At 43.7% G+C, this 21,085-nt stretch overlaps 1 protein-coding gene across 1 annotated transcript in view; it reads left to right on the forward strand.

The window, feature by feature from the left end:
- Window positions 1-443: 443 nt before the first annotated feature.
- LOC140109545 (sodium/potassium/calcium exchanger 4-like) overlaps window positions 444-21,085 on the forward strand; it is a gene marked incomplete at its 3' end in the record, with an annotated part of 31,568 nt that continues 10,926 nt past the window's right edge. Inside the window, exons 1-2 of the mRNA XM_072132072.1 lie at window positions 444-827; window positions 10,214-10,327. Of these exons, the coding sequence (XP_071988173.1) occupies window positions 671-827; window positions 10,214-10,327 (271 nt within the window). The remainder of the gene's footprint in view (window positions 828-10,213; window positions 10,328-21,085) is intronic.

Raw genomic sequence — 21,085 nt, forward strand, 5'->3', positions numbered from 1 at the left:
CAGGAAAATCCTGTTCAGATTTTGCATTAAACCATGGCGGGTTTGTATATTCAAGGAATTTATGCGTATAATGCACAGATTATATGGTTTGTTGCTCCTTTCTTTACAACAGAACTGGTTGGAAAGAACTATGATTAAAATCAGACCAAACTAAGATAAATCTTTTACAATGTTCAGTGTCCGATTTGACACTTTCTGGAGTGCAACTAGTCTGTAGCCTGAGTGAAGATGTGACAGGGAACCCTCTAATGTAGCCAGGGAACCCTCTAATGTAGTCAGGGAACCCTCTAATGTAGTCAGGGCACCATCTAATGTAGCCAGGGAAACACCTCTAGCTCCATGCACTCTGTCTCTTTAATAAATCATATCATTTCACTTGGGATTGAACCCTTTGCAGAGCTCCAGATGAGGGCAGCAGGTAGAGGAGCTGTGCTCCGTGTGATGGCACTAGTGTGGCAGGGTAAGTTTCCTCCAGTGATTGGCAGGGAGGTGGGTGAGGAGGAGGGATCAGTGTGCAGGAGAGCAGCCTGAGGAGCAGTCAGTCCCCCTGTGCTGGGCTGCCATGCTGTGTGGGACCCTGCGCTGCACCTTGCGTCCATCCAGTACCCAGCTGCCTTAGGGGGTCTCATCAGCTCTCTGCACCCCACACCCTGCTGCAGCAGCCGGGGACATGACGGGCTGGGGAGGGTGGACATGCAGCCAAGCCGGGACCCAGCTCCTGAGAATGGGCAAAAGGAAGAGGAGGGAGAGGATGCTCCAGCAGGGCGCCTTCATCTGCTGCCTCCTGTTCGCGGTGTGGTGCCTGGCTGGCATACTGCAAGGACCAGGTGAGTGCCAGCATCGTCTAGCCTAATAACATGTCACTACTAGTGTCACAGGCTGCTGTCAGTGCTGGGGAATCCCGGGATTCTGCTATATTGTATTAGTATCGTACAGATCTGATTGTATGAAATCTGATCGATGAGGTCTGCCACTGCTAGAAATGAGGGATTACTCGGTAGCAGAAGAGATTGGGACACAGTGTTCTGTGCTGGTGTCTAGTGACAGATGGTGGAATAGGTGGAAGATCCCAGTACAACCACCCCCATCAGACAGAATCATTCACTATCTGGATGCTCATTTTAGTACAATTCAGGGGACTGAATGTTTGAAACCATTTAGCTAATTATATAGGGAAGATTCTAATCTATAGGACAGATATTATAGAGGATGACTGTGGAAGTCTGTGATCTTATAGCTGCTGATTTCCCAAAAGATGGAAACTAGAGAGAAATCGCTAGCTAGTGCCAACAAATCAGATCTTTAAATACGACCTTTAAATCGCCATATTGACTGGATTTCCCTTTAATAAACTGTTCTTGGTCACAGGTGGCACAGTTAGGTCTATGGTCAGTCGTGGTAAGGAGGGTTCTGGAAGTTTGGGGTGAGTGAGTTGTACTTGGGCATTACCCCTGCTACTCTCTGTTTTAGCTTTGTGATCCAGCCATCATCTTCATCACCAGAATAGATTAGAAAGGTGATGACCTTTAAGCTAAATGTGGGTGATGCTAGTTGTTGAGTGTTGTCACCCCCCAACTACAGCTAGTGTTTCTAAGCAACAGCCTCAACTTATTTATATACCACATCTATAAAAAAACCTGTAAAACAACCACATCACCATAAATAAAGATACACTTTCTTTTCAGACATTGTGCATGCAGGAAAAGCTGAGTGACAGCTATTATCGTGTTCCTTGATCACTCAGCTTTCCTAGATTCTTAAATAGAAACTTTGCTTTGCTATACCATGGTATATCACATTCAGGCTAAGCTGGATAACAACTTCTTTAGGGACTTTAATGGCCATATAAGGTCTTCACCCAGCTTTTCCAGAAGTAGGTGAAACTGACCAACATGTAAGTTTGTAGATTCTATAGCGTATTCTATAACCATATTGAAGTTGGAGGGGTGTTCCTTTTCTGTGCAGGACATATCTCCACAGATGAGTTCAGACATCAGAGGTTTCCCTATAACGGCTGCCGTTTGACCTTTTGGTTACGTAAAGGAGATTGTCATCTGAGTAATGCTATGTTAAAGTCATGGCTAGGCCCTCCCGCCGCACACTAGGCAGGATTAACCTTGCGGCTTTGTTTCAAAAATAAACTCAAAGAAGAATCAATTTGTAGCAATCTGAATCAACCTGAGGAGGAGGCCGCCATTTCTTCCAAGAATGTGCAAGAAACCATAGGGGATAGAGCTGTTATAAGCCTCAAACCTGGTGATTTACCACAGGGAATTTCCTTATCTGCTCAGTGAGGTCCCATGTTTTCAGTGAATTCATAAGAGCCATTCTAATTTTAATAATGAGGTTTCTTGTCATGTATAACTCAGGGCCATGTTATACCTCATAACCTTTACTCCTCTACAGACAGTGTCATTTGGGTGCTACTCAGCTTTTCAAGATTACTGAAAACTGTTTTAACGTTCAGTTTTTCAAATGCAGTTTTCAAAGCCAAAAGCAGGTGTGGATCACAATGGGTGAAAGTACATCATTGAGAGGTGCCTTTTTTTCACTCCACTCCTGGTTTCGACATTGAAAAATGCTTCTTAAAAACTGAGCGTGTGGAATGCCAAAAAACTGATCACGGAAAAGTTTGCATTCTTTTTGGAACAGTATGAATGGTCATATTGGTTACTACTCAGCTTTCCGAGAAACAGATAAACAATACAAATGTTTAATAGAATATCAAGGTTAGCTTAGTAACATCTGGGGAAGCTGACAACACAACAATTATCATTACGACTGAAATGCAAATCTGCCTTATTATTTAACAGTATAACAAGGCACATTTTCCGTTCAGGTGTGTGGGAATGCTGGGTGAAAAACAGCTTTCTGAGAAGCAGAAGTAAGATAGACTTAATAGTGTTCCTGTGGGCAGTTATCATCCACATCTACATACCTCCCAACTTTTGTGGAGGAGAAAGAGGGACAAAATGGCGGCGCGCGAAGCGCGCCGTGGCGATTTTTTTACCCACAGAAGCCACACCCTAGCCACGCCCCCTAACCACACCCCCTGGCCACGCCACTGCTCATACCTTCAACGCATCCACTGGCACCAATGTATATTTATGTATATAATTGGGGGGCATATTCCACTCCCCCTAGACAACGAGCATGTCCCCCCCAGACAACGAGCATGCCCCCCCCAGACAACGAGCATGCCCCCCCCAGACAACGAGCATGTCCTCCCCTAGACAACGGGCATGTCCTCCCCTAGACAACGGGCATGTCCGCCCCCAGACAACGAGCATGCCCCCCCCTAGACAACGAGCATGTCCCCCCAGACAACGGGCATGTCCGCCCCCAGACAACGAGCATGCCCCCCCTTAGACAACGAGCATGCCCTCCTAGACAACGAGCATGTCCCCCCCAGACAACGAGCATGCCCCCCCTAGACAACGAGCATGCCCCCCCTAGACAACGAGCATGTCCCCCCCTAGACAACGAGCATGTACCCCCCCTAGACAACGAGCATGTACCCCCACCTAGACAACGAGCATGTTCCCCCCTAGACAACGAGCATGTCCCCCACCTAGACAACGAGCCTGTCCCCCCCTGTGGCTGCGTGCCCTTTTTTGTGTGTTTGTGTTATTTTTGTCTTCCAGGACCGTGCCTGCTGTGGACTGCTTCGGATTCGAAGGATTACATCGATGACCGACAGTTCTAACAAATAAAATGGTCAACGAGGGTGTGTCTGCGTTTTTTGTTCAATAAAATTTTCTGAAAACGGTGTGATTATTTATTTTTTTTTGCGACACTCTTCATAGTTTGCCATAGTAGTGGTGCCGGCTAGGTGACGGTGCTCATTACTAAGGGCTGGCCTTAGTGTTTGCCTTAATTTTTTTGGCAAATTCACACTAACGCCCATACCATTACCCCGGTACCCACCGCCACCAGGGGTGCCGGGAAGAGCCGGGTACAAACCAGTACCTGACCGTCTATAGATGGTCAGGTGCTGGGGCGGCCGCAGGCTGTTATTGTTGCGCTGGAATAGCCCCCTAACAGTGGCCTATCCCAGCTCAGTAATGGCGGCTGCTGCTGCTTTTTTGTATCAGGCTGATTTGAACAATAGGGGGCACCCCATGGCGTTTTTTCTTCAAATTTTTGACAAAAATATGCGTGGGGTCCCCCCTTTAAAGGGGGCTCCCAGGCTGTTTCCCCCATTTTTACAAAAAAATGGGGGGGAAAACGGCATGGGGTGCCCCTATTGTTCAAATCAGCCTGATACAATAAAGCAGCAGCAGCCTGCCAATACTGAGCTGGGATAGCCCACTGTTAGGGGGCTATTCCAGCGCAACAATAACAGCCTGCGGCCGCCCCAGCACCTGACCATCTATAGACGGTCAGGTACTGGTTTGTACCCGGCTCTTCCCAGCACCCCTGGTGGCGGTGGGTACCGGGGTAATGGTATGGGCGTTAGTGTAAATTTGCCCAAAAAATTAAGGCAAACACTAAGGCCAGCCCTTAGTAATGAGCACCGTCACCTAGCCGGCACCACTACTATGGCAAACTATGAAGAGTGTCGCAAAAAAATAAATAATCACACCGTTTTCAGAAAATTTTATTGAACAAAAAACGCAGACACACCCTCGTTGACCATTTTATTTGTTAGAAATGTCGGTCATAGACGTAATCCTTCGAATCCGAAGCAGTCCACAGCAGGCACGGTCCTGGAAGACAAAAATAACACAAACACACAAAAAAGGGCACGCAGCCACAGGGGAGGACATGCTCGTTGTCTAGGGGGGGGACATGCTCGTTGTCTAGGGGGGGGGACATGCTCGTTGTCTAGGGGTCAGGGGTAGACATGCTCGTTGTCTAGGGGGGGGGGAAATGCTCGTTGTCTAGGGGGGGGACATGCTCGTTGTCTAGGAGTCGGGGGGAGACATGCTCGTTGTCTAGGGGGGGGGGAATGCTCGTTGTCTGGGGGGGGGGACATGCTCGTTGTCTAGGGGGGGGCATGCTCGTTGTCTTGGGGGGGGACATGCTCGTTGTCTAGGGGTCAGGGGGAGACATGCTCGTTGTCTAGCAGGGGGAAATGCTCGTTGTCTAGGGGGGGAAATGCTCGTTGTCTAGGGGGGGGACATGCTTGTTGTCTAGGGGGGGGAGACATGCTCGTTGTTGCAGTAAAGGGGAGGGGTCCTATGGAGCGCAGTAAAGGGGAGGGGTCCTATGGAGCGCAGTAAAGGGGAGGGGTCCTATGGAGCGCAGTAAAGGGGAGGGGTCCTATGGAGCGCAGTAAAGGGGAGGGGTCCTATGGAGCGCAGTAAAGGGGAGGGGTCCTATGGAGCGCAGTAAAGGGGAGGGGTCCTATGGAGCGCAGTAAAGGGGAGGGGTGTCCTATGGAGCGCGCAGTCCATAAAAACCACATTTGATATTTTCCTTCCCGCTTCCCAGTACAGGGCCTGGAATATTTAATACTGTCACTAGGAAGTGTAATTTGTTACGCAGAAACAGGCCGCACACAGCTCTGTACATGGAAAAATAAAAAAGTTATTGATTTTTGAAAGTGGGGAGTGAAATATGGAAACGCAAAAATCGTTCCGTCAGAGTAATGGAGCAGCCGGCCGTGTATGACCATTCTGCTCCATTACTGTCATAGAGCGATGACATGGACCTTATGTGGACCCCAACAGACCCCTTGTTTTCATGATCTATGGGGGTCACATCACTGAAACCCCCACACATCAGCAGGTTAAGCCCTGTCCTATGGATAGAGCCTAACTTGTATTTGTGGGAAAACCCCTTTAACCCCTTAACGCTCTGCGCCGTAGCTCTACGACGCAGAGAGTATAAGGAGTGTATGAAGAGGGCTCACGGGCTGAGTCCTCTTCATACAAGGTGGGGGGTTTTGCATGTTGCAGAAAACCCCCACCGCTAATAAACGCAGTCGGTCATTGTCGCCGGCAAAGTCTTTTTTACGATCGCTGTGCCCCCGAACGTCATCGGGGGGCGGCGATCGTTTGCCGTGGTAGCCTCGGGTCTTTTTTTGACACGAGGCTACATGGCTTCTCCAGATTCGTTACAATGAGCCAGAAGTATTGCAGTATATGGTAGGAGCGATCTGACCATCTAGGGTTAATGTACCGTAGATGGTCTAAGAAATAGTGGAAAAAAAAGAAAAAACAGGTTTTAAAAATAAAAAAAATTTATAAAATATTAAAAATTCTAATCACCTCCCTTTCCCTAGAACGGATATAAAACATAATAAACAGTAAAAATCACAAACATATTAGGTATCGCCGCGTCCCAAAATGCCCGATCTATCAAAATATAAAAACGGTTACGGGCGGCGGTGACCTCCGAGGCGGGAAATGGCGCCCAAATGTCCGAAATGCGACTTTTACACCTTTTTACATCACATAAAAAATGAAATTAAAAATGATCAAAATGTCGCACAGACCTCAAAATGGTAGCAATGAAAACGTCGCCTCATTTCGCCAAAAATGACCCCACCCCCAGCTCCGTGCACCGAAATATGAAAAAGTTATTAGCGTCAGAAGATGGCAAAAATTTTTTATTTTTTTTTTTTGCACACATTCGTTTAATTTTTGAAAATGTATTAAAACACAATAAAACCTATAAATCCGGTATCACCGCGATCGCACCGAACCAAAGAATAAAGTTGAAAAAACTGATCCCACAAGAACGTGACGCACGTGCATTTGTTTTCAATTTTTCCACATTTGGAATTTGTTACGCACAAAATAAGCCTCACACAGGTCTGTACAGGGAAACATGAAAAAGTTATGGATTTTTGAAGTTGGAGAGCGAGAAATGAGAGAAAAACCCTGCTTCCTTAAGGGGTTAAGGGATTAAGTATATGGTACAATAAAAACAGAATAGAAGGGCACTGGGGGGGGATTAGGGATGGGGGCAGGGGGTCTATGGAGGAAAGTGTTTAACCCTTTAGCTGCTGCCAGCAGACACTGTAGAGTACCTGTTATCACACTGCAGCAGCTGCACACACTCGGCTCTGCTTCATCAGACGAACTTCAGTGAGGAGCAGGAGGAGGAGGTGGGGGCAGGGAGCTATTGATGTAGCAGAGCTGGAGAGCTCCTGCCTGCACGGAGGCTGATCCCCTGGGGCTGCGGTGCAGGGGCAGTGCAGAGAATATGACACTCTGCACTGCTCCATCCATCCATCCATCCATGTGCCTGCAAGTGGCAGCCTGAGGACAGGGAGGGCTCTGCCTCCCAGGGGAGGGGATGGGGGAGGTACCGGCTCTGCAGCAGACAGCCCGGGAGCTGGAGAGGAGGAGGACGCTGCACCCCGCCCCCTGGCTTCTCTGTATCCTGAGCAGGACGGGGGCGGGACTCGGGGGCGGGACTCGGGGGGGCGGGACTCGGGGGCGGGACAAAACAGAAAAATCCGTGAAAACGCAAAAAAAACGGGACTTTCACTTAACGGTCCGTGCAGGCGGGACAAGGGTTAAAAAACGGGACTGTCCCGCCCAAAACGGGACGGTTGGGAGGTATGCATCTACAATGTTATGATGAGGTTTCTCTCTTCCTGAAGCTGCTGCGGCTCTACAGTTTCTTCTTGTCCCTTTGAGATTTTTTCATTTTTTAATCAAGAAGCATGTGTTAATTTCTCTTAATTAAAATCGGTAAATGTCATGTGACTCAGCACTGTGTGTTATGAGAAGGCCCAGTGACGTGTTCTGGGGTCTATTGATGCACTGTTGTGCGCAGGGGGTTCACATGACTCCTTTTAAAAAAAATACTGAATCACGGCTTAAAGGGCCAGTTCACTGTTATGTAAATGTGACTTTCTTAATATGAAATATTCTGCTTTTATGGCTCCATTTTATAACATTTTTGCTTCCCTCTCAGTAAGTATAAGTTCTGACCTAGTCCTGCTCACTTTAGATTTTGACTAGGCATCAGCAACAGCATTCTTTTTTGAGCCAAACTAAACAAGAGCATAACTCCAATTCATTTTGGATTCAGCAGAACAGTCCCAGATTTGGGTGCTCTCCTGCTGTTCTGCTGCTCTAGATGTCCCAACTTTATTTAAAAGATAAATTACAAATGGAGCAGGAAGCCGCTAGCTCCCAACTCTACCAGTCTGTGGCACTTCTGTCATCGTCTCTAAGGCTACATTTACACGTTGCGTTTACACTGTAATTAACACCATGTTAATATGGTTTAAACGCACACAATGTAATGATACCATTGTGCCACAAGGGACACCATTATACAGCATTAGGCTACATTCACACACATGTATGGGGGACATATATAAGGCCGACGTATATACGGCCGATATACGCCCCCCATACACTTCTATGGGCTCACAGCCCTGTACGGGAGCGGTACGGTGCTGCACACGTGCAGCACCGTACCGCTCCGTAGCCCGGGAAAAGATAGGACATGTCCAATCTTTTCCCGTTTTACGGCGCCGTGCGCTGTATCTTCCTATGGAGAGCGGCGGGGGTGAGCAGCGCTTATCCCCTGCTCCTCTCCGTACTACGGTACGGCGGACATACATTGTGTGAATGTAGCCTTATACAGGAGGGTCAGCAGTGTGGAGACCACAAGGGATGGGGGGGGGAGGGGCAATATAGAGTATGAGGGTCACTAGAAGGAGGCGTTGACGCAAGTGTGACAGTGTGACGCAAGAGGAGGGGAGTTATACAAAATAGGGGCCACAGGAGGGCATTCTAAATGTAGGGGCCACAAGAAGTGGCATTATGTAGTGTAGGGTACACAAGAGAAAAGCATTTTACAATATGAGGAGCATCATTTAATGTCAGGGGGCATTATACTTTGTAGTTAACTTATTTAAATATACTACAACCTCTCCCTCACTCATATGAAGTACACTTTTTCCAATGCAGACAGATTCCATATAGTTTCCTTGATAGTTTGGTTAGGTAACAGAAGCTTTTCTCTTAATTTGGATCTAATGCACCAAAGACATGACAAATGCAATTGTGATGCCATGTTCCTCTTGCTTAGTCACAACTGCCAAGGCTGAAAATGCATTGCACAGGCTTCACCTCAACATTAACTTTTAGAGAGGAAAGAATCCTTTATATTATATCGAAAGCATCAACTCAACATAATGGCGCAACAAAATGAGCTGATAAACTGCAGATTGACCGCAAGGCATTAAAAGTATGACAAGCGGCTGCTCACAAAGCTGGAAACAGCTGACTGCGGGAATTAGCACAGTTTTCTATTCCTCAGAGTCAGTGACATTGTGAACAAGCTAATCCCCACTAATCTTTAAATCCTAAATTTTTCCTAAAAACAAAAAAAAATCCAGTTTGGTATCCTCCCACAGCGGTGTACTGCTCTGTACATCCGTCATATTGACCATTATTACATAAATGTTGATAGTTTGGAATATAACGGTAATTAGAATTTGTGCAGCATTATAGAATTTTCCAGAATATTATAACACCCAGTTATTTCAGGCTCCTGAAGGGCAAATCTGGCACTATAGATTGTATAACGGCTGTGAATGGCAAACCTGGACACCACTTAAAAAAATAAAGTTTCAAAGTTTATTTCAGAAATATTACGGTACATTTAAAGTAAGGGTCGTTTGTGTGCATCTGAAAAGTTTTCTTTAGTTTGTTTCTATGTCTACAAAAAAAAACTGAAGGTTTGGATGATAAGATTGTTTTAAAGACATAACACCTGTTTGTTTTCAAGTGAAAAAAACTGACTTGTCATCAGTTTTTTTTGTGGACCCATAGACTTCTGTTGCCTTGCTCGATCCGCATCAGTGAAAATCAATGGACATGTTTCAAAATTCTTTCCACGGACAAAGGATCAGTGAAAAAATAAGCTAATCTAAAAACACCCATTTCACACAATGGGGGGATTTATTAATTTTGTCGCAACCTCGACAGTCGGCATCTGAGATCCGACGACGGAAAGCATAGCCCGATGTATTAAAGTAGCGCACGGCTGTAGGTAATTAATGCACAGACGGAACCAATCACTCACCATAATAATGCCGACACAAATGAGATGAGACTTTTGCGCCTAAAAAGAAGTGCGTTCCCAACACTTTTTTGGCGAATATACGATATTACATCTGCCCCAATGGCTTTGTGAGGCATCCATGGAAATCACTGAACCATGGATGTGAAAAACAACGCCAATGTGAAAGAGTCCTAAGAGTGAGGCGTTCATGAGATGTATCACTGTGTTTCAGGACGAGGAAGATCTTCAAAAGACCGCACAGCAGCATCAAGCTCCTTTATATGGCGGCACCGTAAACTTATGGCATCAGGCAATGGATCCATAGAGAAGAACTGCACTGAACCAGGTCAGTACAAAATATCAATCAGATGATATACAATTGGTGACTGTATGAAATAATTGCATGCACTTAGGTTCATCATGATGAACTACTCTGGTCTCATCCAAAATTTCGGTATAGTAGATGCCTCATTACTGTTGTTTTTATTGATCTAAATTGTGATATGTCTCACATAAAGCCAGCAAGTTAGGGCAGTAAATATTTATTAAAGGGAACCTGACAACAATGAATGACTAAATAAACCATCAAGTATCTTAACACCATACAGATCAAGTTTGATTCACAGTGTTGTGGCATCATCCAGAAAATCAAATTTGATGTGATATATATATATATATATATATATATATATATATATACATATATATATATATATATATATTTGATGGACTTGTATCCACAGTGTTGGGAAGACGTTCAAAGTCAGGGAGAGCTTGACTTTATGCAACCAATTTAATGTACATCTAACTCCAAAGTTGATTTTCTGGTGGATGCCACCTCGCTAGGCCATGAAAGAAACATTATCTGGATGGTTTGTAGCTGCTTGACATCACGCTGTTAGTGGTTTGACATGCTTTGACTTAAAGGTAGAGATCCCCTTTAAATTCCTGATATTTGCATTGGTGATACCAATCTTGTGTAAGGGTATTAAAGTACAGTGGAGTCATAAAATATACATTATACAGGAATAAATCTATAACTTCTGCTGCCTCTCCTCTCAGATTGCATGTTCCTGTACTACGAGATTTGAAAGAGAACGTTACCTGCCGTGGGCTAAAGAAGTTCTGACAGTCAGTCACAGGGTGCAGGGAGAAATACCTGATATTAGGACAGATTCTTCTGCAGACATTTAGGGACACATTTACTAAGCTCTGTGCGCCAGTTTTCTTGTGCAAACTGCTTGCACAGGTATTTAAGAAGGGTCTGCACCACCTATGTGATGCACACAACTCATTTGTTGCGTGGCTGCACTATTCTTCATGCAACGCAAATGTCTGCACGTAAAGGGCTCTGCAGTCGGTCCGTGCGCCAGATTTAACATGCCAAGTCTGACAGAATTGTGTCGCACACCCCATGTTAAAGGTGCACCAAAAAAAAAAGTGGTGCACTCTATTTGGGCAGTGCAGGCACCAGATTCATGAAGAATGAGCGCCACAAATTCTGAATCTGGCGCCCTCTGCACATGAAATAGGCAAACTGCCCTTAGTGAAATTAGATATTTGTACACAAATAAACATTTGCATTCTGCTATGTCAGTGTCAGCCGGATGGTTCTTGTGTTCTCCTCCAGTACAGTGCACTAAATGTCTGTCCTTCCCTTTACATTTGCATATGAATTAATAATAGCCTATTTTATATTTTTGTAACTAATTGTCTGAAGTCTGGCATTTTTTGTAGGGTATATATCAGTGGTGGCTAACCTATGGCACTGGTGCCAGAGGTGGCACTCAGAGCCCTTTCTGTGGGCACCCAGGCCATCAACAGAGAGGAGTCCAGGTATCTTCCTGCAGTTCCAGACAGCCCAGGACTTGCTGTGCACAGAGCTATTTTAAATTGACAGGACTACCTGGGGCTACTGGAGGAGTGGGATGGTGTGGACAGATCTGGATTATCATTGTAGCTCATTGTAGCTCCTGCCCTGACAATTCTTCCTGTTTATGGGACCCTGGAGGGAAGCTACAATGATCCAAAATTATTCTATTTTCTGCTTTACTGGTGTCCTCAGGGTGCAGGTATCAATGAAAGTTGTGACAGAGAAGGGAGTATAAATCAATAATTAAATTTTTCTGTTGGCACTATCCGATAAATAAGAGGGTCTTGGTTGTAGTTTGGGCACTCGGTCTCTAAAAGGTTCGCCATCACTGGTATATATGTTTATTGCCAGTCTAAATTTGGTTTATATAGGATGGACGAATCTTGTAGATAATATACCAACTACAAACTGGTATGACTTTTTTTTTCTCTTTTGGAAGTATTCCAAGTTTGTTAAACTGCACATGTGCCCTATAATCTCTAAACATTAAGGTACTTTCAGAGATTGCAGTATTAACATGTTAATTTTGAGTGGCCTTATGGGGTGTAGAAGCTGCGAAAGGAGGGAGGATCAATATCTAGTTGGTCCTGTTGTAGGCCCTGTGTCTGGCATTATATGAGTGGATATATACGGTAATTGTCATTCTAAATCCACAGCATACTACATCAGCAGTGTAGTCTGAAGGATTTATCCAAATCCCATCCAAATTCTGTGTAAAAAAAATCAGGAGCGGAAACAGACAACTTTGTTGATTTACCATTTGTACTATAGGATTTTTTCTGCAGTAAAGATGTATCTGAAAACCACATCAGAAAGCAGCTGATTGGTACTCTTAGGGAGGCGCTAACTATGGCAGTAATATGTAGTTGCTAGCTATGACTGGCATTGGTATGGCAGCACTGACTGTCTGGCAGTTAAATGGAGGCACAGACTTTTTCTAGCAATTAAAGCATTTTTTTTAGCATTTTTCACTCCAGCACTGAATAAATAGACTATGAGGCTGATTTTCATTAGGCAGGTGTCTTATTCCTAGCTTTTGGTGCTTCATTTGGTGCTTCTGTTATATTTTGTACATCAAACTTTTTATAGTGATCTAGGCTGCTTAATAAATGTGGTTTTATTTTGGCACATGATGTGTTAATGTTTGCAGTGGATTTGTACTTATTGACAAGAATTATGCAGTAAGCCACAGGCTGTTCCTAAGTTTTTACTGACACTGCAGAACTGGCATGGATTGTGCCTAAATTTCAGACTTTTTAATAAATCCGTCTCCCTCATCTAGATTCACATGATAGATCTGTAGTAAGTTGTCTGAGATTTAAATTGCAGTGGGTTGGTGCATTTGAAAAAGCATGTTTGGGGTTAATTGCGCCAGCACATGATAGCCCCCCCCCCCCAGCATCTGGCTCTGACCTCTTGATGTATCTGATGGGGCCCTGTGGAGCGTTTATTTCTACGCCAGACGAGAGAGAGTGTGCAGGCCATTCCCGGCCACTCCCTGCAGGCTGCGCCCCCTCTTCACGCCACTACACGCGTGGAGGTGGCGGAAAGAGGTAAATAATTGCAGGTGCTAGCAATAAGCTTGTATTTGCCATTATTTCAGGGCTTCTATGCCACTAGCGGGAATACACCCCAATAAGTTTACATAGAAAATATAACTGCAATGACACATACCCTATGACTATAAATGCTAAGTAGGAATTGAATATAGCTGAATATAGCCATCTAAGGGAAGCGCAGCGTCTGACCCAGTACCCGCGCACCGTGAGCTTCCGGCTGGCCGATGTGGCCAGCCACAGATGGTGCTGGATGGAAGCTTCTGGCCGGCTGGAAGCTCCTAGTGCGCCCCTGTACACAGATCAGACAGACATCAGAAGCACCGGAGGAAGTAAGTACACATTTATTTTTTTTACATAGCCCATCCCAGCCCGGCCCTAAATTATTTTTTAACTCGGATAACCCCTTTAAGGCAATGTCCATGATGTCCATGGCTTATCATGTTAGGAAAGGATTCACTGCAGGTGGCAGTTACATGTAGGTACTGTCTATGGCTTACAATGGTAGGAAGGTAATGACTATGGCTAGCAGTGATATGTAGGTACTGTCTATGGTTTACAATGGTAGGAAGGCAATGACTATGGGTAGCAGTGATATGTAGGTACTGTCTATGGTTTACAATGGTAGGAAGGCAATGACTATGGGTAGCAGTGATATGTAGGTACTGTCTATGGCTTACAATGGTAGGAAGGCAATAACTATGGGTAGCAGTGATATGTACGTACTGTCTATGGCTTACAATGGTAGGAAGACACTGATTATGGGTAGAAGTGATATGTAGGCACTGTATATGGCTTACAATGGTAGGAAGACACTGACTATGGGTAGAAGTGATATGTAGGCACTGTATATGGCTTACAATGGTAGGAAGGCACTGAGTATTGTTAGAATGGTAGGAAGGCACGGGCTATGGGTCTCAGCGATATGTAGGTACTATTATTTATGGCTTATGGTGGAAGGAAGATACTGACTATGGGAGGCAGTGATACATTGGTTAAACCATTATTTATGGTTTACAATGGTAGGAAGGCACTGAATATGGGTGGCAGTGATATGTAGGCACGTTATATGGTTTACAATGGTAGGAAGGCACTGACTATGGGTGGCAGTGATATGTAGGCACGTTATATGGCTTGCAATGGTAGGAAGGCACTGGCTATGGGTGGCAGTGATATGTAGGCACGTTATATGGCTTACAATGGTAGGAAGGCACTGGCTATGGGTGGCAGTGATATGTAGGCACGTTATATGGCTTACAATGGTAGGAAGGCACTGGCTATGGGTGGCAGTGATATGTAGGCACGTTATATGACTTACAATGGTAGGAAGGCACTGGCTATGGGTGGCAGTGATATGTAGGCACTGTATATGGCTTACAATGGTAGGAAGGCACTGGCTATGGGTGGCAGTGATATGTAGGCACGTTATATGACTTACAATGGTAGGAAGGCACTGGCTATGGGTGGCAGTGATATGTAGGCACTGTCTATGGCTTACAATATAAGGAAAGCACCGACTATGGGTCGCAATGATACGTAGCACTTTCTATGGTTTACAATGGTAGGAAGGCACTGACTATCAGTTGCAGTGATATGTAGGTATTGTCTTCGGCTTACGGTGGTATGAAGGTACTGACTATTGGGTTGCAGTGATACAATGGTTCTGACTATGACTGGCTGTGAATTATAAGGGGGTAATACATATTGCTAGCAGTTCTATATAGTCATATGGCAATACACGGCAGATATTTTTCACTCGCAGCCATGATAAATTCACAAAATTATATTTCTGTACTATATATCCTTGTAACATATTAGAGAATTGCTATGCATAAACACTACGTTTACCGCATCTGGATGTTTTCTACGAGATCACATCTCTTCTTAGTTTTATCTCATTAATGTATTTATTATAGGATAAGTGTCTTGTAGTCCCTCATTATATCCCCCCACGTCACCCCCACCTACTCCATGCCCACGCATTATGTTGCTAAGAAATTGTAAAATTAGGTTTTCTTGGTGTTTTTTTCAGTTAATTTTTTTGTGGCTTAAAATTTTTCGATTCTCTACAAAGTATCTAGTGAATTTACATGACCTTCCTACACTGCCATGCGATAATGAGCCTCACTCGCATCTCTTCTCGTCCTAATGACCCTCTAATGTCTGAAATTCCATACAAATTTCACACTCATTCTACAAAAGACATAGCGATTCCTTCGTAGATTACGTGTACAGTGGAGAGAAAAGATTCCTGCAATGTTAAAAGGCCACCAGAGCCTAGTAGGTCCAGCAATGAGCACTAACTAACCTAAGGCTATAGAAGAAAGAAAGTTGCTTTTTCCATTCACATCCAGAGCTGCAAATAGTTTCACTCCTCCCTTCAGTCAGGTACAGGTTTTACCTTTGTAACTTATTTGTGCTTTCACAGTGCACTGTTCTATGGTGCCAGGAGAACAGCAGAAAAAGCTTTGGATGTGAGTAGAGGAGAAACAATAATGCAAATGACAAGTAGAACAAGATATCAGGGATGTAATTTTGGCTTTGCTGATCTAAAGATGAATAGAAGGATGAAGGTTTACATTAAAGATATATATATATATATATATATATATATATATATATATATATATTAAAGAATATGAATGTTTATATTCATTGAGAGCAAGCAGTTGTTAATTTGGGGTTTCTGTTGGTAATGACAATAACAGTCTAGATCCTCATACTGGTATATACCCCTTATTTGTATCCAGACTAAAACACTGATAAAGGTAAATGTCAGCACAGGAAAGACAATCGTTTCCTTTCATAAGACTCCGTTCAGACTGGATACAACTTCAGCAATCTGTCAGATGTGTAAAATGATAGGCCTGTACAGCTTTTTATATTTCCAGTCACTGACACCAAACAGAGATCTTATAAGTGGTAAAGAATTGAAACACAAAGTATATACGTACAGTCTGATAAGCAAAGCAGTAATGGCAACTTGTCAGAGACGGAATGGCTGCAGATTTCTGCTGATCTGTTCCCCTAGCACTTTATTTTATATGGCCGCCTCTATTGATCTCACTTGGATATAAAAAGCCTTGCAGAAGGCTTCACATGACCCTGCCTCCCATACCCAGGATGACAATACCTCCATTTTAAATTTTTTCTCTCCTCCATCCATTTTTTTTACCATCATGCTGTCTCATCTCCTGAGATAAAATGTCAACCAGGAATCCTTCAGCTTAGCTGGGCTTGTGTGACATGGATAATGCCATGTACAATTATGGGATTAGCCAGCGTTGCACTATGTCTTGCTGCCAGCTTAGATGCCGCCCCGTGCCCATGCATGTGCCGTTTCCATCATAGCTTTCACCAAGGTATTTAAAGGACCTGGGAAATGAGATTTTTAGGGCATTCACAAATCTTTGTGGAAAGGTTTGAGGAAGAACAAAGGGTGGTTGTGGGTGACAGTATCTATATAGATCTCCTGTCCACTGATCCTACAGAAACACAATACAGGAGGTACATTCCCGAGCTAAAAGGTTCATTATATAGATCATCATGTCTTCCGTTATACAGTGGATATAACTTATAACACAACCTCTTATGATAGCTGCTGGGAAAGTGTTTCTCTGTTTTGGATACTTTCACTGTGGGTCATGGTGTGTCTATAGCTAATGTTAAAGGGCTTGTTGTCTGTGGACCTACTATAGACCATCTGTTATATTCCTACTAATCCCTCATGGGACTATTCTTATCATATACGGTACTCACTTAACAGAATCTCTGTACCATCGGGCACATCATGGAGCTAAACAGGATGGATTCCAGATTTGCCTGTGATGATACATTCTAACAAACTAATTGGACAGGATTATGATAAAGGCTAAAAAATACTTCAAGTAGGAAACTGAAACACACATAGGGGCAGATGTATCTTGTGGGAAATAAATAAATGCAAAAAAAGATACATCTGCCCTATAATCTTTTTAGAAAGTTGCATTACTCATTAGACATCTTATTTTACATATAGCCAGAGAATGTCTTTAATAAAAGCTGATTGATGTTGGTTAATGTATCATCAAAAGCATCACCGCTTTAATCACTGAACCCCCAGCGTGGCAGGAATCAAACTGGCATGGTATAGCTCATTATTATATAATCCGGAGAGAGTGGGCATCAATAGGGCAGTTAATTGAGTCATTCCCTGTAGTTTATAGGTGGCATTATAGCAGAGCTCAATTAGATTCATCCCTCCAAAAATTACTGTTACAGCTGAGAATCCTGCATCCCCTACAGTTGAAGGCCCTATTTCATGTAACCATCCCCCCATCCCATCTATATGTTTGTCACTAGCTATCTATCTGTATCTGACTAACTATTTGATATTTATATAGCAACAAACAAAAAATAGGCTGTACTTGCATTGCTTTAAGTAAAAAAATAACAAGAGCACTTTATTCAGCCACTCTGCAATGTTTTGGCTCCTTCTCTAGAGCTTTTCTGAAGCCATGAATAATGTACTTCTTTAATGTTTTACTTGAAGCATCCAAAGTGCCGCCTGTTTCTTGCTTGTATACTTTAAGGAGCCCTTGTCCAGTCTCCAGGGCATGCACCCATGGGGATTTTACACTATCTTTCTCTCTGTTAAAGGGAACCTGTCATCAGCAATTGGCCTAATACACCACTACCAGTATATTGTCAAACAGCATAATACCTTTTAACTTTTGTTTCTTTCATAGTCTATTATGATGGCATCATCTTGAAAGTCAACTTTGAAGTGAGATGTAATTTGATTGACATCATGCATCGGAAGGTCTGGTTAGTGATGTCTCTGGATGAAGGACCGTCATTTATAGGGTTCAAGGCTTTCTGAGGAAGAGAGAGCTTGACTTCAGCGTTAAAATCTCTGCCTCCTTGACTTTAAGCAACCAGTTTACATCTCACTTCAAAGTTGATTTTCTGGATTATGCCACCACATGAGTCATGAAAGAATCATGATCTTAAAAGTGTTCAGCTGCTTGGAAACATACTGGTAGTGGTTTATTAGGCCAATTTCTGCTGACAGGTTCCCTTTAACTGCTTTGTCCACTTAATTCCAAGCCCATCTTTTCTCCAGCTTGTGTTCTGCGCCATTCTTCAGATGGCTGGTTTTGGCTGGCATCCGGTTGAGCGCTTTCCAGCACTCATGGTCTGGATGTGCTTCCATTTGACAAGCACATTAGCTCCAGCACAAGCTGTTCAGCATAGAGAATGCCGGCATCACAGGCTGAGCAGGGGATCCTGTCACACAGTGTGTTACATTAGATCTCAGGATCAGTCAGTGCAGCTCTGGGGCAGACTCTCCCACAGTCACAGACTCCTGGGACCCATTAGGATAATTAACAAAATATATACATAGACTGATATTAAAGACTTGGAAGAAAATGCTCTAGACTGCTAAATCTGGTGCCACCATTGTGAATTACATTACATTGCTAATAATGTACATCCTACCATGTACAAGCAGTTTTAACCATTTTAGACCCCCACAATCCTAGTACCTATTTGAGGCAATGAACATTATCCCTGCCTTAGGATGAGGGATATGGCATTGCCAGCATTTCATCTATTTATGTATCTACTTACAGGTTTCAGTAGATGAAATATCAGCAGTATCTTTGTAAGACATGAAAGCTGTAAAATACTCTCATCCTCTTCTAATGGGGTGGAAAGTAGAGATAAATACAATGAATTACCCTGGAGCCTTATAAGAAACTGGCGCTATAAAGAACTTAGCAAAGGTACAGAGCCTGCCTCATCTTTTATAGCCTCAAGGAGGAACAAAATATGTTCTGAAGGAGATATGATCTGCCTTTACTATTCATTACCCATCTCTTTATATCTATCAAACATTTATTTTTGGAAGGCATTATCTATCATCTATTTATCTAATATATATATCTATATATCATCTACCTCGTATCCATATCAATCTATCTATTAAAATAGAAAAAAGCAGCACAGCTTTAGGAATGATGGGCCAATCCAAAATGGCCAATTGTAACAAAACAAAAATAGGCAGCACTGTAACTTCTATCAATGTACTATCACATCTGTTCATCTTTCTACTGATTTTATTCTATGACAGGAAGCAGATATTTTGAAAAAAGTGGAAGATTTTATCTGAAACGTCGGGGTCATATGCACCAGGAAAACATGACTTCTATGTAATAAATTATGCATCATTGTGCCAGTACAGGGGGCTATCAAGACCAATGTAAATGTTTAACAAGCACCCAATATATATTAGGTAGATTTTCATCTATTATTTGCATAAAACAATTAATTCTTTCATTATACATTGTGTAGTATAATGATATAATTAGTATAAAATACAGTGTAACATTCATGACCTTGTTGTTTTTGGGCATCTTGCAGTTCTGTTTGGTGCTGGGGAGGAGATGTGAATGTTCCTGCTCTGCTCGGTGGAGGGTTTCTCTCTTTAATGAGCTGCTGGGATGTATGGCGCGTTTCACCTTCTTCAGCCGCTTTGGCACTGTCTGCCGAGCTGCGTTTGCAACCTTGAATCCTTAGTTAAGACTAGCCCCCGGTGAGACCTTCATGAATTTTACATGTGTTGGGACTAGGGGCTGATAAGCGCAGAACATGATCATTCTCCCCTGGTTCAGCGGGTCCTGCAGTCTTACTGAGCCTTGTATCTACTGTGAAGCGATGGTCAGGCTCACAGGAAGTGGTTCTGCCACAATACACACTGTATGTTGTAAATGGGATTAACCCCAGATTTCTCTGGTCAAAATTTGCTCTATAATAATCTGAAGGGCGAATAGACTGCACCAGTTGCAATGGACCCACATACACCTCCTCTTATGTGGTGTAGTTTTGCGATTAAATTAGCAAGGGGCGTTGCTAAGGTGGTAAAAGATCCAGGACACGGGCCCCAATGTGTGTGTATCGCACTTTAAGTAATGCCCCCCCCCCCCTGTACATAACCCCTCACATGTGGTTGTGCCAATAACAACTTTACTGACGGTGTATACAGCTACAGAAACACAGTAAAAAAAATCCCTACTCACATCCAGTGACTGCAGGTGACGTGTCCTCTATCTTCTCCATTAGGCATAACCACATTTTAAGTGAGTACTATGCCTCACACCGCCCCCAGTAAGTAATGTGCCCACACAGTTACCCCCCAGTAAGTAATGTACCCACACAGTTACCCCCCAGTGAGTAATGTACCCACACAGTTCCCCCCCAGTAAGTAATATACCCACATAGCCCCCTGTAAGTAATGTACCCACACAGTTACCCCCATTAAGTAAGTAGGATAGCCCCCCCAGTAAGTAATGTGCCCACATAGCCCCCAGTAAGTAATGTACCCATGCAGTCCCCCCCCCAGTAAGTAATGTACGCAAAGTTACCCCCCAGTAAGTAATGTACCCATGCAGTTACCCCCCAGTAAGTAATGTACCCACACAGTTATTCCCCCAGTAAGTAATGTATCCACACAGTTACCCCCCAGTAAGTAATGTACCCACACAGTTACCCCCCCCAGTAAGTAATGTACCCACATAGCCCCCAGTAAGTAATGTACCCATGCAGTTACCCCCCAGTAAGTAATGTACCCACACAGTTACCCCCCAGTGAGTAATGTACCCACATAGCCCCCAGTAAGTAATGTACCCACACA

The sequence above is a fragment of the Engystomops pustulosus genome, unplaced genomic scaffold (genome assembly GCF_040894005.1).
Source record: "Engystomops pustulosus unplaced genomic scaffold, aEngPut4.maternal MAT_SCAFFOLD_218, whole genome shotgun sequence".
Classification (NCBI taxonomy): domain Eukaryota; kingdom Metazoa; phylum Chordata; class Amphibia; order Anura; family Leptodactylidae; genus Engystomops; species Engystomops pustulosus.